At 37.2% G+C, this 17,965-nt stretch overlaps 1 protein-coding gene and 1 pseudogene across 1 annotated transcript in view; both read right to left on the bottom strand.

The window, feature by feature from the left end:
- Nucleotides 1-441: 441 nt before the first annotated feature.
- On the bottom strand, nucleotides 442-524 carry LOC123391431 (annotated as a pseudogene).
- A 6,894-nt stretch (nucleotides 525-7,418) lies between these two features.
- The window catches only part of CUNH2orf73 (chromosome unknown C2orf73 homolog), a 35,785-nt gene continuing 25,238 nt past the window's right edge, over nucleotides 7,419-17,965 (bottom strand). The window contains exons 4-5 of the mRNA XM_004775681.3: nucleotides 8,749-8,864; nucleotides 7,419-7,946 (exon numbers count right to left, since the gene is read on the bottom strand). Coding sequence (XP_004775738.1) covers nucleotides 7,578-7,946; nucleotides 8,749-8,864 — 485 coding nt within the window. The 3' untranslated portion in view covers nucleotides 7,419-7,577. The remainder of the gene's footprint in view (nucleotides 7,947-8,748; nucleotides 8,865-17,965) is intronic.

Genomic DNA, 17,965 nt, shown 5'->3' with positions numbered 1-17,965 from the left:
TTCTCACTAATTGTTACATGCAGCCTGTCCTCCTCACAGAATGAATACAAATAACAAAATATACTAATACCAATAAATATTTTTTTGTATGACACACCAGTAATTAACTTTGCAAATTTGCCTTTAAAAAACACACATACTCCCAAAACAAAAAAACCTTTGTTGCACAATAGATCAATGGTTGCCAGACTATGATTTCACAGACTAGGAAAATTACCAAAATTTTGGGAGGAATTGACATAGAGTTGCCAAATATTTTCTTTTGCCGAATAAAGATACTACAAGAGGAAAAAAAAAGTCCCCTAGAATCTAATATCAGAATTATTGCATGAAAGGACACTTTTGTAGTTAATACATTAGTGGATCCATATGATTTGCTGATTTATCTTTCTCGTTTTTCTGCTTACATCCTCCTTGGTCTGTCCAGGCTCCATACTGGTCTTTTGCATGTGAACCTCGCACAGGGGCTGTGCTAATCTTCTGTATCATTCCAATTTTAGCAAATGTGCTGCCAAAGTGAGTACCAGACCATCTTTTAAATGACTCCAGTGGTAATTTCATGGAAGGTCTGGGCATAACGAACTCTTCCTGTGAGGGATTACAACAACGGAATCTGAAGCAGGCTGTCCATGCTTGAATCCCAATTTGGACTCTTCCTAGCTGTGTGACCTTGGGCAAGTTACTTAACTTTCCTGTATCTTAGTTTCGTCATCCCTGATATAGTAATATTTAATAGTAACTACCTCAGAGGGTTGTTGTGTGGATTATGAGTTAAAATAGATAAAGCACCTAGAACAGTGCCTTGTAAAGTTGTATTATATAGGTACTTGTTGTCAGTGCTAATCTGTGTATGTCTGGCAGGGTCCACATTTTGTCCTCATTCTTGAGTTACAGTTCAGCGAAGCATGGAATTCTATGTTGAGCCTCACTGCCTTTCAGCATTTTCAAGATACTATTCCATTTTCTTTTTGCATCCCTCATTGTGTTTGAGAAGTTTATCTTTCCTTTGAAGTTTATCTTTCCTTATGGGCAACAATCTCTTTTCTCTCAGATTTGCTTTTTTTTTTTTTTTTTTAAAGATTTTATTTATTTATTTGACAGAGAGAAATCACAAATAGATGGAGAGGCAGGCAGAGAGAGAGAGGGGGAAGCAGGCTCCCTGCTGAGGGGACAGCCCGATGCGGGACTCGATCCCAGGACCCTGAGATCATGACCTGAGCCGAAGGCAGCGGCTTAACCCACTGAGCCACCCAGGCGCCCTCAGATTTGCTTTTAAAGCTTTTCTCTGTATGTTTGGTGTTCTGCTGTTTTATTATTCTATGTCCATGCATAGATTTAATCACATTTTTTTCTAGCTCAGAATTCATTCCACTCCTTCAAATCGGAGACTACCATCTTTAATTGTAGAAAATTCTCAATCAGAAGTTATGATGAGATTCTGCTGCAAGTGTTTTAAAAACAATTCTAAATCAAAGTGGTTCCTACAAGACAGAAGTTTCTCTTTTTCACATAGATGTGGCTTTCCAGGTGGTGTTTGATGGTGTCAGAGGCTCAGGGATCCTTCCATTTTATTGTTCCACCATTCATTTTCAGCAAGTAGATTCTCTAATCAAACTTAAACCATACCATCTGCATTTGAGCTACTAGGAAAGAAAAAGTAGAGAGAAAAGTCCTATCTCTTTCCTTTAAGGACATTTCTGGAAGTTGCACATGCTGTTTTGTTTACATTCTAAAGTACGGTCATATAGCCTGTCCAGGTATAAGGGAAACTGGGAAATACTGCCTTTATTCTGGGCAGCCTAGTTCTCAGCTGAAAATGGGTGATTCTGTGAAAAAGGGAGAGGGCGAGACTGGTTATAAGGAACAGGCAGCAGTCTCTAACATAGCCATTTTTATTGCAGATTCCTCTCATATTCCCTCTATTGTGTCCTTCTGGTACACTTAGTAACATTCTATTCTCTGTGCCTCTTTTTAAATATTTCTTTTTTATCTTTTTGAGTTTTATTCTGTGAGATTTCTTCAACTCTGCCTTCCAACTTACTTTCTTTTAAGCTATGTTTAGTCTACTGAGTTTTTAAATTTTTTTAATCTACTGAGTTGTTTTGAAAAAATGCTATTTTTTATCTTTGGAAATTCTATAGCTTTTTTTTTCCCCTCCCTGAACTATGTCTCTTACTTTTTAGGCTGTTCTGGTTTTACTGTACAGTTTTTATTCTTTTATGTCCAGAATCATTTAAGCTTATTTACTTTATAGTCTCTTTGCTCTATTGTCTGTAATTCTCGAGGCATGAATTCTGCTAAGTCCCTCCCTGGAAGATAGGTATTTTTCATCTCATCTTAGGTATTTCTTTCCACGGTGTCTCATGTCCCCAGGATAATAAAGTGTGACTATGGGGCAGTATTGTATTTGTCTTTTGTCTATATGAGGGTCCTTCAGGTTTCTCGGCTTATTCTGGATCTTTGGTTCTCAGCTTTTTCTGTTGCTACTTCGGTGTGGGTTTTCTGTGTTACTACTCAGGAGTACCCCTGTGGCTCCCACCTTGTGCACAGCTTAGTTTGGGAGGTGAGCTGTCTTGGTGGTAATCACCCCCTAATTCTCAGGCTAATGGGAGAGAGATTCTAGAATCCTTTTCACAACAGCAGAGCTCTTCTGGGATCCTAGCTCTGCGCTGAGTGCCAGCTCCATTGCACGGGGGGGCCTCAACTCCCACTACAGCCCCTAAGCTCAACTTCTGATTCCACTTCTCCAGCTGCCTGTTTTGCCTGTTTAACTTTACCTCTTGATCATTACTTTTTAGTGTTCTCTTTATTTCTGGCACCTGAGGATTTCACTTTCTTGTTTTAGTGCGTAGTTGTGTATGTCAAATGGTTTTGTTTATGAAGCCTTTCTTGATGTAGTTACGATAGGTGAGTTGATCCCACATTAGCTCCATCTGTCACTGTGATAAGGAGCCTCATTAAGAGCATTTTAAATCTCCCAAAGCAGTAAAATGACAATCTCTTAATAAAAGTTTTGAAATTATTTGCTCTGATACTTGTTATACTATTCTTGTTTTTTTGTTTGTAATGGGCCAGCATTGACATTTGGGAATGAATGGGCAAAGCACTGAGAAACTTAGGTTCTGGCCCTGGTTTTGTTGCTTGCCAACTGCCAGCTTGGGGAAATTACTTAAGTTTTATTTGTCTATTAATTAGCTGGAAGATTGACATACATAGTAATATTTGTCCTGCTTCATTGGATTATTATAAAGATCCAATGAGATAATAGATTGGAAAATGCTTTAATTCTTAAAACACACAAAGATTTATGGTATTAATAACAATGTTAAGGACTGAAAACCATTAGCTCATTAAGATTTTTTTTAATATTAAATTTCATGAAGGTCCATTTTTTGGTTTTGTTTTGTATGGTAAACAGGAAAAAAAAATCCTCTAACCTGGTAAAAGCTATAATTCTAAGAAAATACTTGATAAAGAAACTACTTGAAAACATTCAAATATTCTTGTAAAATTTAAGAGCACTATTTGTACCAATAGGCAGTTATAACTTTCAGAGACTATGGAATTCATTGTGGAGAGACAAACCCTTAGCATTTAAAAAAGAGAGGATTGAACCTGGAAATCATCATTGTATTTTGTTATTATGTGTTTTCTCAAACAATGGATACTAAAAGTTCAATTACATTTTGTAAGGAACCATGAACTTTTTTTAAATGCAGAAAACATGTCCTTATACTTTAAAACGTTGAGAACCACCAATCTAGCCTATAGTTGTAGTCCACTAACTGGGCTCCATCTCTCCATCTCTCACTAAAACACATTCCCTAAGACAGAAAGACCATGACAATTTTCACTAATGTCTGCCGGTCAATTGTGAGGTCTATTGCAGGGAATCTGTGATTTACTAATGGCCAAAGTACTAAGTTTGCAAATGATTTACTTTAAAAAAATCAGAGAATGATTCAAGATGGCAGATTGGTAATATACCTCTACCACTTACTGCCCACTAAATCTCACAAAAATACGTGTAAATAGATAGTGATAATAAAATACAATTTAATAGTATTGGAAACCAGAGAGACCTACTATCTGAAGAAATAGATTTGTATTAAGTTCTGAAAGATACTACCAGAGAACAAGTGTTTGGAGGAACAAAAATAAAAGAGAGAAAAACTCGGGGGCACCTGGGAGACTCAGTCAGTTGAGCTTCTGACTCTTGGTTTCTGGTTGTGATCTCAGGGTGTTGTGGGATCAAGCCTACATGGGGCTCTGTGCTGTGTGTGGGGTCTTCTTTTGATTCTCTTGTTTTCCCTCCTCCCTGCCCCTCTTTCCCTCCCCCCTCTCATGTACACTCTTACTCTAAAGTAAAAATGAAATCTTAAGGAAGGAAGGAAGGAAGGACGGACCCAACACAAGTGTAGAGATGACTGCTGTAGAGGGAAGTTGCATAGAACTACAGGGTTAGAGCTAATGGATATTAAGTAGTAGAAAGGGCTCTGGGGCATTTATCAGTTTGAAAAATTAGGGGGCTGCATAAGGAGCAGCAAATTAGTAACCTCTCCCTGATCTGCATGCACTGAGTGCTGGGCAGCTGTGGATGAACTGATTCATACACTAGGGCTAGAGAAGAAACAGGCCAGTGCCCAAGTAGCCACTGACCTCCAGGAGGGTCAAAAATCCCATCACACAAATCATCTTTAGATCCTGTCTGACTCATATCCCAACACTGTCGAAAAGTCAGGTGCAACAGACAGAAACAATTTACACTGATAAGGGTCTGAAAATTACATAATCAGAGAAGAGTATACAACCAAGACTCACCAAATGTTTGAAGAATAAAGTATAATACCAAGAAATTGAAGCATCTTCCTCAACAAACAAAAATCAATAGAATTAAGAGAGCAGAAAAAGATGTTAAGATGATAAGCTTTATTACAATGTTCTAAGAGTGATAAGAGAAGCTATCATATCTATAATATAGGAAGAATCTTGTGTATTAAGGAAACATTTACAGATCTCAGAAATTAAAAAATAAAATACTAATTAAAAACTGTTTTCCATAGATGGCCTGGTGTAACAATTAACAAGGCTGGGAAACAAATTAGTTAGTAGAAAATTAGTGTCAAGGGATTCTTGCATTACTTAGTGGTAAAGTACCATGAAAAAGATAATGAAAGAAAAGTTAGGACACATAGAAGATAAATGCAAGCATTCTATCATGCAGCTGGTAGTTGTTCCAGAAGGAGGGAATGGAGATGGGGGGATGGAAATAATAGAAAGGCTACAGAGTAAAAATTTCCAGAGTGCAAGAAAGACAAATACCTTGAAATTGAAAGTGTTCAAATTCTATTACTTCTAGTTTTAAGGTTTAACCATTCCTTTTGTTATACTTCAGACTCTTTCTCAGTTTGGTTTTCTTTTTTATGATCTATAACTTTTGCTTGTGACCTTCCCTTAGCAGACTGTTACTTCCATGGATTGTGGAAATCTCTCTTCAGGGAAGGTTTTGCATTTGCATTTCACCAGCAGGACTAATTTTTATGTTAATTTTGTGTCCAATTAGATGTTCTGCATGAAAATTCATATTCCAAACTGGAATGTGGCAAAGCTTGAGGTTGTACCTTCTTACATAAACTTTAGCCATGGTCTACTGTAGGAAGGTCTAGATGTAGGAAGAGGAAACTTTCTTGCTGTCTGCCTGGTTGTACAAGTGAAGATCTTCTAGTCTGCCTTGTACCGAGATAGGCCAACTCTTTGAGGGTTCTAGCTTTATGTAGGTTTTAATCTCAACTCTAATATGGAGGTTTCCATCTCTGTTCCACTGTGGATTAAAATTCAAGCCATTAGCCTGTAAGACCTCGGCTCCAGTCTCTACTATATCTATACTATGGAAGACAATGCAGTGATTAAAAATGAGATACTTTACATGTGTCAATAAAAGATCTTTAAGATGCATATTGATACACAAATAATCAAGCTATTTTGCAACATGGGCGTTTCTCAGTTTTGTGAGCTTGGATATATATTTTATTCAGCATTTCAAGGTGTGTGCAATGAAAGGGGTTCACTATTACCCTTAATCTGTTGTATTGTAAGAACTGAAAGTCCCCAATACACAAATATATAATAATGGCATTCATTCATTTGGCAATCTATTAAAATTTCTTTAGTCGAAAAGAAAGGGATAAAGATACACCTATTGTCTTATCAACATTACAGGTAATAGTGCAACTGATATATTGCCATGGAAATTTGCTGAGCATATAAATACTCTTTTGACAGCAGAAAAATATTCTACCTACTCCACTTGTGTGCAAGAGAACACAGCTCCTGACAGATACATTTTGGCACACCAAATGTGCCAAATAGAAGAGCTGGTAGAATCAACCACACCAAACTCATCTAAAAAGCAAAGATTGAGTTAGTACTGATCTAAGTGATCTAAGTAAAATAGAAAACAACTTAGGAAATATTTTTATATTCTAGGTACCCATATATCTTTGAAGTAAAAGTGTGTGTGTGTATGTGCGTGCACATGCACATTTGTGTAACTAGTACCAGGAGAAATGTTTTTAATTTTTCACACTCTTAATTGTATGTGGAAGGACTAAAAGTTTTAAAATGAGGAGGGAGGGGTGCCTGGGTGGCTCAGTGGGTTAAAGCCTCTACCTTTGGCTCACGTATGATCCCAGGGTCCTAGAATCAAGCCCTGCATCAGGCTCTCTGTTCAGCAGGGAGCCTGCTTCCTCCTCTGTCTCTCTGCCTGCCTGTCTGCCTACTCGTGATCTCTCCGTGTCAAATAAATAAATTAAATCTTAAAAAATAAAATAAAATAAGGAGGAGGGCGCCGGGTGGCTTAGTGGGTTAAGCCTCTGCCTTTGGCTGGGGTCATGATCTCAGGATCCTGGGATCAAGGCTGACATAGGGCTCTCTGCTCAGTGGGGAGCCTGCTTCCCCCTCTATCTGTGCCTACTGTGATCTCTCTGTGTGTCAAATAAATAAATAAAATCTTTAAAAAAAATAAGGAGAAGAATTTAAGGTTACAGAAGAGGATTATGCTTCAGCTGAAACTTTAATTATAGTAACAGTGATAATATAATCACATTGGTTACTTACTGATCAATGTATATAATCTCATTATCACTAACCATGGGAAGTCACCATTATCCTGATTTTACAGATGAGGAAACTGAAGTCTAGAGAAGTTGAATAACTTACCCAAGGTCACACAGCTCATAGGTAGTAGAGGCAAAATTCCAACACTACTTTGATTCCACAGGATAATTATCCCATAAGGCCTCTCATAAAAGTTTTATATTTGTTAACTATGTTCATTTTTGTGCAAAACAAAATTGTTTTGTTTATAAATAATAAAACAGAGATATGTCTCATAATCTACTACTCATCAGAGACGATTCTTAAATTTTTGGTGCATTTTAATTGTCTTTTTTCATTTTCCTATTTATGTAAATTGAAATTTGAGGTTACTGATAACAGAAAAAGCAACTGTGAGGGCTTCTGTGATTCCGTAATTCCTCTCCATCCCAAGGATTAGATTTTTATCTGAAGAAGGTAATTTATCCTGACTTATCCTGACTTTTTATTGGTGGATTGAAATGATCATGCCTGGGAAGAAGAGCGTTTACTGCAGTTGCTTGGAAGATGTCTGCAACCTTCTTCCTTCTTTCAGGACTTCTGGGGCATGCCTTGGCTGCCTCTCTGACGTCTGTTTCTGATAAGTGAGTTTCAGTCTCTAACAGCTCTGGGGAATTTTGTCGGCAGAGACCTGGTGAGATCATTTTGCTTTCCGCTGAGTTTCCTTTCTCTGTTTTTTTGGACTGTTCTGATGAGCATGACCCTAGAGCATTCCGTAATACCTCTGTTCCCGTAGGAATTATTGGCCTACTCCCTGGTTTTATCTCTGTCTGCACAAAAGCTCCATGTCGCTGGAAAGGAAAACAAAGTTGACATTAACCAGGGCACACAAGTTGCTGGGAGATGCAGCTGTGAACTTATGTGCTAGCTCAAGTTCTGGTGAGGCAGGCAATTCTCTTCCTGCCTCCTCATTGGCCAACACCTAAGTCTAAATGAAGGCAGCAGCAAGATAATTATCAGTGAGACTTTTACATCAATGGTAAAGTTGGGTGAGCCAGAAAATAAAAGGGAAAAACAGAACGTCAAAGAGGCAGCATCTTGTTTCCCGTTCCCAACATGTCTATCAGTTGAATTCTGTAAGACTGCTCATATCGAATTTCATTTCCGGCTCTGGGGTTTGCTGTGGATACACTAGCAACTACAGTTCATAGACCTCAGCATTTGTGATTGCACCCCAAACGTCAGGTAGTTTCAACAAATGACTTAAGGTAAAATATGAAAACAAACATTGGCAGTTGGGGGAAAAAAATCTGGCAATCGTCATATTAATGTCTGACTTTGTATTAAATCTCAGATGCATTCCTGCCACGCCCACATGAGCATTGCCAACAGTTTATCAAACTGCTCTGATATTACCTTAAGTGAATGATTGTAATAATTGAAACCAAACTCCAAAGACTGTGATCCAAAATTATGACATCATTCCTTAATTTTAACTGTAACATGTTGCTGAGCTTTTTATCCCCCTAACAACCATGTTAGTTTGTTCAAATAGACTTTTCGAAAGACAGTCATGACTTGGAAAAGCTTAATGTTCTACCATAAACCTGTTCCATCCTAAAGTATTAAATAATTGATTCAGAATACTCTCACCTTTCCCCGGATGGGCTCGTTGGGACTTTTCCTAGCATCATATTGATGTAAAAAAGAGATGTGTTCTATAAAATTCTTTTGAAGTTCTGCTGATGCATCAGGAGAGGCAAGTGGAACTGAGGAAAAAAATATTTTGTCAAGTCAGGACAAAAATTAGATTTGTATATGGAAATATAATCAATATTCATAATCACATTTTTTTAAAAGATTTTATTTATTTATTTATCAGAGAGAGAGCGAGTGAGAGCGAGCACAGGCAGACAGAGTGGAAGGCAGAGTCAGAGGGAGAAGCAGGTTCCCCGTGGAGCAAGGATCCCAATGTGGGACTCGATCCCAGGACGCTGGGATCATGACCCGAGCTGAAGGCAGCTGCTTAACCAACTGAGCCACCCAGGCGTCCCCATAATCACATTTTTAAAAAAATGCTAATAATACTAAATTTTTTAAAGTATGGATAAATATAATGAATGCAACATTCTTTCTCCATGAAAAGAACCAAATCAAAACAACTGAATTAGCCCCATATGAGGCATTAGTAGTACTTTCTAAAACTAATATTAATGCAACAATGGCTTTAAAATTCTGTTAGAAATGTCTCTTGCACAGAAACCAACCAAAATTGTAGGAAAGATGTAAATACAATTCATTTGTCAACTCATTTTTTACTACACGAAAGGCTATGTGAACTTTATGCATATGTTGTTCCCCACTAGCACTAACAGAATGACCTGGGAGACTCCAGGGCTGTTGCAGTTGTAGTAGAACATGTGATTCTTTTCATTTCCCATTGATGGACGTTCTGAAAATTTGTAAGACTGTAAAACTCTTTAAAAATCACTTTTAAATAATCTTTCAAGCTAGGTGATGGGTATATAGGGATTCATTCTATTGGTCTCCTCTGTTCCATATTTTTAATAACTTCTAAAACTCACTTTACTTTTAGCATGCAAGGTTATATAGGATCAGAACAACTCCCTGTTTAGTGAGGTAAAATTACATCAAGGAACAATTTTAAAATTTCTCCCTTTTATAAAAAAGTCACATATAGGAAGTTATGTATACCTACCATATCTCTGGAATAACATTCAAGAGATTGATAAAGTGACTGCTGCAGGGGGAGAGAATTCGGTCACTGGAGGACAGAGATGGGTTCACTTTCATTGTATATTCTTTTGTGCCATTTGTATTTTATATTCTATGCATGTGTTAACTATTAAAAAATGAAATTTAATTTTTAAAAAATCTTGCCTTTAAAGTTAGGGAGAATATATAAGAAGAAGAAATATGTGGAGAAATATGTTAGTAAACTCAGACTACTAAGCATTCATGAATCCAATTTAATATTCAGACATTGATATAAACTAATCTTATTAGGAATTATGAGTCTTTAAGTATTTATATATTACATGATTTGAAATGGCAATCTTTTCCCTGTTAGCAGGGGAAAAAAATGTTAACTGATGATATTTCCTTGATTTCTAGTTGAGATCAGTTGCTCAAAACTCATTTTCTACATAATCATTACCTTTTTTTTTTTAAGGATTTGCTAGTGTACAAAAGAACAGCAGGTGCCAAAGATTTACTAAAAATGTACGGGAACTATGACACTGAGAAAAGTCTAGCCATACTTACACATATTTTTTTCTACCATTTGGGAAAAGACTACTGGGTTTTGGGTGACTGTCATGGTCATTCATGGGGAGAGATTTTTAAATCTCCTCTTGACACCCCATCCCCACATTGCCTTGGGAAGGTCATTGCTTTCCCCAGGGGGAAGAAACTGGCAGCAACTGGCTAGCCATCTGCTATCAACTGAGTAAGTTTGGAACAGCACAGAAGTCCCTTTAGAGTAAGGAGCTGATGAAAACAGATGCATGCTGCCCCTTTGGGTATTTGCCCTGCTACCATTCCTCCAGCAACCATCAGTGCTGGTGGACTGAAAACATCAAGAGATTGCCTTTTCTTGGGTTGCCTCTTTTTAGGAATTTAAAGTGGGAGGGAGGGGTGGTGTTCTAACTAGAGGGTGACCTAGTATAGGAAATGACCAAGGTTGGTTTTACAGGATCTGACACTCTCTAGCCTGACCATCATTTTCTTACCTTTAAATTCACTGGGAGGCACACAAGCCAGACCCTAGTTTTTACATTTTGCCTCTACAGGGCTGTTGATTCCCCTTGGGGAACATGACCTATTAAGATAATCTAGACAGACACTGTAAAGAAAGACAACAAAATTAAAAACATATACTGTGTGGGCCTGAATAATTAGAACTGATACTCTAAGAATTTAAAATAAGCACAAAAAAACACCCTCAAAGACACAGAAAGTATTAATATGAAGTAAGAAGACAGCCCTACAATTATAGTGAAACAATATATAAAAATTAAAGGCTTATGGAAAGAAATATTTTTCATTTGTAATATTAAATCTAGGTTATTAATATAAATCATAAGTAACTATAAATAACTCTATATACAAAGGCCCCCTTTGAACCTTAAAAATCTTATATCAAAACATATTACTCTCAAAAGATTAACTGGACTTCCTGCAGACTTGATGTAACAATAGGATCCAGAAGACAATGGAATAATATCTTCCAAGTATAAAAGGTAAATAACCATGAACTAAGAATTCTATACCCAACTCTACTTTCACCCATTAGAGTGAAGGCAATTTAAAGACATTTCAGACAAAAGTAAAGTGAAGCGTTAGCTACTCCTAAACTCTCATGGGAAGAACAATTTAACAACATGTCATAGTCCATTACATTGGTGACCCTATTTTATTGGTCTTCCACTATTCACATGCCTGTACAGTCCCCTCCTTGTGAATGTGGGCTGGCTTTGAGATTAGCTTTAACCAATAAGATATAGCAAAAGTAATACTGCCAGTTCCAGGAATAAACCTTGAGAAAGCCTTTCAGCTTCTGTTTCTGAAATTTTGGGAGCCCTGAACTGCTATGTAAGTTCAGCTACCCTCAAATGGAGGGACCACATGTAGAAAGAAGGGCCTGGCCATTGAAGACTCCTTGCTGAGCCCAGTCCTCAGATGACCTTCCTAGTGAATACAGTCACCCAAGTGTTCACCACTAAGACCAGCCAAAGAACTGCCCAGCTGAGCCCAGCCCAGATTACAAAATCATGAGCAAATAAAGTGATGATTGTTTTTGAAGCAACGGAATTTTGGGGTGACTTGTTACGCAATTAAGAAACAGAAATACTTCAGAAACAAATCAATTAAATCAATTAAAATGAACTATCTTTTAAATAGTGATCCAGGGGCATGTTGGTGGCTCAGTCGGTTAAGTGTCTGCGTTCTGCTTGGATCATGATCCGGCTCCTGGGATCAAGCCCTGTGTTGAGTTCCCTGCTCACAGGGAGCCTGCTTTTCCCTCCCCTCCCCATTAGTGCTCTTTCTCACTATCTCTCTCTTTCTCTCTCTCTCAAATAAATAGAATCTAAATACATACATACATACATACATATACACATACATACATAGTGATCGAGAACCTCCCAGAGTCTCAAAAACAATAACTAAAAAAACAAAACAAAACAAAAAAAAACAAAAAAACCATGTCATTATGGGTACAAATAAAGGAAATAAAAAGAATACAAATCTGAGCTATTAGAGAATTTCTTTACCCCAACATATTTGTTAAAATTAGACATTACTACCACATTAATTTATGCAAATATATGAGATTTTTAAAGAAGCTCACAATAGTGAAGAACATTTAAGTAGGAAAACATCAAAGAAGATATTCAATTTCTTCGTGGTTATTCTACTTCAGAATTCAAGTTGAACCCAAAGTAATTACTTAAAAGAAGCCTTGTTTTATGAGGATTACAAAACATAAGGCAAAGTCCATGAAGAATGTTTGAAATCCACTCTCTGTTTCTTGGAAACTTGATCTAATTAAAATAGAAATTTTCTAAACAAGGATACACCAAACAAGTTGGTGTCTAGCCATCTATATTTTACCAACAAAGCCAGAATTTATTCAAACACAGAACTTGATCTTTATTGGTGGGAACTCAGCAACTTTTACTTTGGGAAATTTTCTTAACTTTTTGTGTGTTAGTCTACTTAAAAAACATTCATCTGTAATATTTTTCTATCAGATACCCCATTCTTCTAGGTAGCAATTATTTTGATCTTATGTAAAAGTAATATAAAAAATAATGGTATAGATTTTCAAAATACAGTGAAAAAACTTGAGCATAATTCTAGCAAGAAACCATTATGATGCTACACCTTGGTGCAAAAGAAACAACACTAACGCCTACTTCAGAAAATTTTTTTCATGATTATAATATGATTTTGTAATTCAAGAAAACATTAAGATATCAAGTCATTGATAAAAACTGCAACTTTTATTTAAGTAGGACTTTCCTCACAAATTAGATCAGCCTTTCCAATTTATAAAGTTTTATGATATAAAACCCACAGTGAACCCTTATTCTTATAGCAGCTCAGGATATGATGGAGCCCAGCCATTTGTTGAAGTGACCGTGGATGGCAGCCAGGAAATTGTGTGGTGGTACAAGAATAAAGGGCACTTTCATTATCAGCACAAAATGACATTGCTGAAATGCCAAAGACCAGGCGTAATTAAGTGGGCTGATGGAACAGAATGACCAGATGACGACTTTTAATTGGTATGATGCATGTTTACATCTACAGTTTTGAAGTCTGTATGTATATGCACATATATATACATATATGTAAAATCTGGAATATACAAACTAGTATATATATACATATTTTTTATATGTTATGTTCAAATATTTCCTCTTTAAAACCCTTTTCACTAGTATCCAAACATCATCCAAAATATGAATAAATTGCAGACCTATATTGTGTTGTGTATGTTTGTTTAATTACATTATGTTTTTAATCTGTTGGATAGATCCGGGCATCATTCTAGGACCTGGGATATAATAATGAATGTGGCAATGAGAAACACAATAAAAGAGAGACAGAGACAGAAGTGGGGGGGAGGTGTGGGTGAAGGGGGAAGGAAGGCAAGGAAGGAAAAAGTGAGACTTCCACACTTGGTTTCCAAAGCTAAATTCCAGCTAAAGACCTAGCATAATACAATGCAATTATCAATAATAAAAATAGCTTCCATTTGTTGTGTCCTTTGTACCAAGCACTGTGGTAGGCAACTTTACATATTTTTTATTTCTCCTCACAGTCCTGCAAAGTAGGGAGTATTATTTGCACTTCTTGAATTGAGGAAATAAAATGATGAAATTTAAGTAATGAGCCTAGGGATCAAACCACTAAGTGCTAAGACAGTATTACATTCTACAGGGAGGGAGTATTGATGGTGAGAAGGTGACCATGATTTCCAGTTAAACATGACAAATTCAACATGTGCATTTCCCCCACCCCCTCCCAAAACATGGTATAATGATGGTAAATACCTTAAAAAGCTTAAATCCTTAGGAAAATAGAGAACTAAATGAGATTAAAGATACTAACAAATTTGGAAACCAGAAAGCAGATGGTTAAATGGCAATGAACTTGAGTAGACCACAAAAAAAACTGGAAGCTAAGTGCTTATGGGGATGAGGTGGGGTCCCAGGAGGGCTCAAAAAATGGAGGCATCTGACAGATATGGGACAGGAAACATGGAACAAGGTGAAGAGCCAACAGAGGATTATTGGAGAAATTCCCAGATCTTTTGTTCCCCACTCCAGACGGAGGTTTGGAGTATTTCACTCTGGGAAAATAGATGGGCTCAATAGAGCAGACCTATAGGCACTGATGTTGAGGGTGTGGAGTGGGTGGTCTCTTAGGAAATGGCTGGGCCTTGCCTGGTCATCCTAGAACAAAGCCCAGCCCTCCGTTCTCATCTTCTACCGTGTCCCATACTGAACTGGAGTAGAAGCAACCACTCCTTATGAGAAAGAACTGGGATCTGATTGGTTACTTAACCAAAAAAGTTTAAAAAAAGAATCATAGAATATTATATATACTAAACTTAGATACGTTATTCTAACCAGTTCAGTCTTCAAATTTTTATTGGAATGCCAATGCATTTCCTTTGTGGAAATATCCACTGATTGGAATTGTACTGTGTGTTTCTTGTGGGAACCACACCCCTAATGTATCCTTTATAGTTTCTTTAAAACAGAATGAAAATTTAAAGATACATCTGAAATTAAATGACTAAAGAATCCAAGATTTAAAAAATTCACTCCAGCTCCTCTTTTATAATGATTTTGTCCATACCTAATTAGCACTTTTAAAAGTCAGTGACTTTTGGGGGCACCTGTGTGGCTCAGTCAATTAAGTGTCCAATTCTTGATTTTGGCTCAGGTCATGATCTCACAGTGGTGAGATCAAGCCCTACATCTACTTGTCCCTCTTCCTCTGCTTCTCCACCTGCTTGTGTTCTGTCTCCCCACCACAATAGATAAATGAAGTCTTTTTTTTTTTAAAGTTAAACCACCTTTTGGCAAGATTTTCCAAAGTATTCAACTTTGACTATATCCTAGAAACTCTCTTAATACTCAAATTTTAATTTATAAGAATAAGTAGATTATGGAAATATAGTAACAAGTACACAGGCATAAGTCATTTTGGGAATAACCATGACTTTCAGAGAACATTCTCTGCCTCCTTGACCTGAGTTAAATACCCTTCTTTTTTTTTCTAATTAAATTTTTAAACATATAATATATTTTTATAAACATATATTTTTATCCCCAGGTGTACAGGTCTGTGAATTGCCAGGTTTACACACTTCACAGCACTCACCATAGCTCATACCCTCCCCAGTGTCCATTAACCCAACCCCTCTCTTTTGACACCCCTCCCCCCAGCAACCTTCAGTTTGTTTTATGAGATTGAGAGTCGCTTATGGTTTGTCTCCCTTCCAATTCCCATCTTCTTTCATTTATTCTCTTCCTATTGCCCAAATCCCCCATGTTGCATCTCCACTTCCTCATATCAGAGAGATCATATTATAGTTGTCTTTATCTGATTGACTTATTTCGCTAAGCATAATACGCTCTAGTTCCATACATGTCATCGGAAATGGCAAGATTTCATTTCTTTTGATGGCTGCATAGTATTCCACTGTGTATATATACCACTTCTTCTTTATCCATTCATCTGTTGATGGACATCTGGGTTCTTTCCATAGTTTAGCTATTGTGGACATTGCTGCTATAAACATTCGGGTGCACGTGCCCCTTCGGATCACTACGTTTGTATCTTTAGGGTAAATACCCAGTAGTGCAATTGCTGGGTCATAGGATCGCTCTATTTTCAACTTTTTGAGGAATCTCTATGCTGTTTCCAGAGTGGTTGCACCAGCTTGCATTCGCACCAACAGTGTAGGAGGGTTTGCCTTTCTCTGCATACTCACCAGCGTCTGTCATTTCCTGACTTGTTAATTTTAGCCATTCTGACTGGTATAAGGCAGTATCTCATTGTAGTTTGGATTTGTATTTCCCCGATGCTGAGTGATGTGGAGCACTTTTTCATGTGTCTGGTGGCCATGTGGATGTCTTCGTTGCAGAAATGTCTGTTCATGTCCTCTGCCCATTTCTTGATTAGATTATTTGTTCTTTGGGTGCTGAGTTTGCTAAGTTCTTTATAGATTTTGGATACTAGCCCTTTATCTGATATGTCGTTTGCAAATATCTTCTCCCATTCTGTCAGTTGTCTTTTGGTTTTGTTAACTGTTTCCTTTGCTGTGCAAAAGCTTTTGATCTTGATGAAATCCCAATAGTTCATTTTTGCCCTTGCTTCCCTTGCCTTTGGTGATGTTCCTAGGAAGAAGTTGTTGCAGCTGAGGTCGAAGAGGTTGCTGCCTATGTTCTCCTCAAGGATTCTGATGGATTCCTTTCTCACATTGAGGTCCTTCATCCATTTTGAGTCTATTTCTGTGTGTGGTTTAAGGAAATGGTCCAATTTCATTTTTCTGCATGTGGCTGCCCAATTTTCCTAACACCATTTATTGAAGAGACTCTTCTTTCCATTGGACATTCTTTCTTGCTTTGTCGAAGATTAGTTGACCATAGAGTTGAGAGTCTATTTCTGGGCTTTCTATTCTGTTCCATTGATCTATGTGTCTGTTTTTGTGCCAGTACCATACTGTCTTGATGATGACAGCTTTGTAATAGAGCTTGAAGTCTGGAATTGTGATGCCACCATCTTTGGCTTTCTTTTTCAATATTCCTTTGGCTATTTGAGGTCTTTTCTGGTTCCATATACATTTTAGGATTATTTGTTCCATTTCTTTGAAAAAAAAAAAAGAATGGGATTTTGATAGGGATTACATTGAATGTATAGAATGCTTTAGGTAGCATAGACATTTTCACAATATTTGTCCTTGCAATCCAGGAGCATGGAACATTTTTCCATTTCTTTGTGTCTTCCTCAATTACTTTCATGAGTATTTTATAGTTTTCTGAGTATAGATTCTTTGCCTCTTTGGTTAGGTTTATTCCTAGGTATCTTATGGTTTTGGGTGCAATTGTAAATGGGATTGACTCCTTAATTTCTCTTTCTTCTGTCTTGCTGTTGGTGTACAGAAATACAACTGATTTCTGTGCATTGATTTTATATCCTGACACTTTACTGAATGCCTATACAAGTTCTAGCAGTTTTGGAGTCGAGCCTTTTGGGTTTTCCACATATAGTATCATATCATCTGTGAAGAGTGATAGTTTGACTTCTTCTTTGCCAATTTGGATGCCTTTAATTTCTTTCTGTTGTCTGATTGCTGAGGCTAGGACTTCTAGTACTATGTTGAATAGCAGTGGTGATAATGGACATCCCTGCCATGTTCCTGACCTTAGCGGAAAAGCTTTCAGTTTTTCTCCATTGAGAATGATATTTGTGGTGGGTTTTTCATAGATGGCTTTGATAACATTGAGGTATGTGCCCTCTATCCCTAGACTTTGAAGAGTTTTGATCAGGAAGGGATGCTGTACTTTGTCAAATGCTATTCAGCATCTATTGAGAGTATCTTATGGTTCTTGTTCTTTCTTTTATTGATGGTGTTGTATCACATCAATTGATTTGCGGATGTTGAACCAACCTTGCAGCCCTGGAATAAATCCCACTTGGTCGTGGTGAATAATCTTTTTAATGTACTGTTGGATCCTATTGTCTAGTATTTTGGTGAGAATTTTTGCATCTGTGTTCATCAAGGATTTTGGTCTGTAATTCTCTTTTTTGATGGGATCCTTGA

This window comes from Mustela putorius, unplaced genomic scaffold (assembly GCF_011764305.1).
Source record: "Mustela putorius furo isolate JIRA1106 unplaced genomic scaffold, ASM1176430v1.1 tig00000224_pilon_pilon_pilon, whole genome shotgun sequence".
Classification (NCBI taxonomy): Eukaryota; Metazoa; Chordata; class Mammalia; order Carnivora; family Mustelidae; genus Mustela; species Mustela putorius.
The sequence above is the reverse complement of the archived record's forward strand: the minus strand, read 5'-3'. Positions and strand labels throughout refer to the sequence as shown.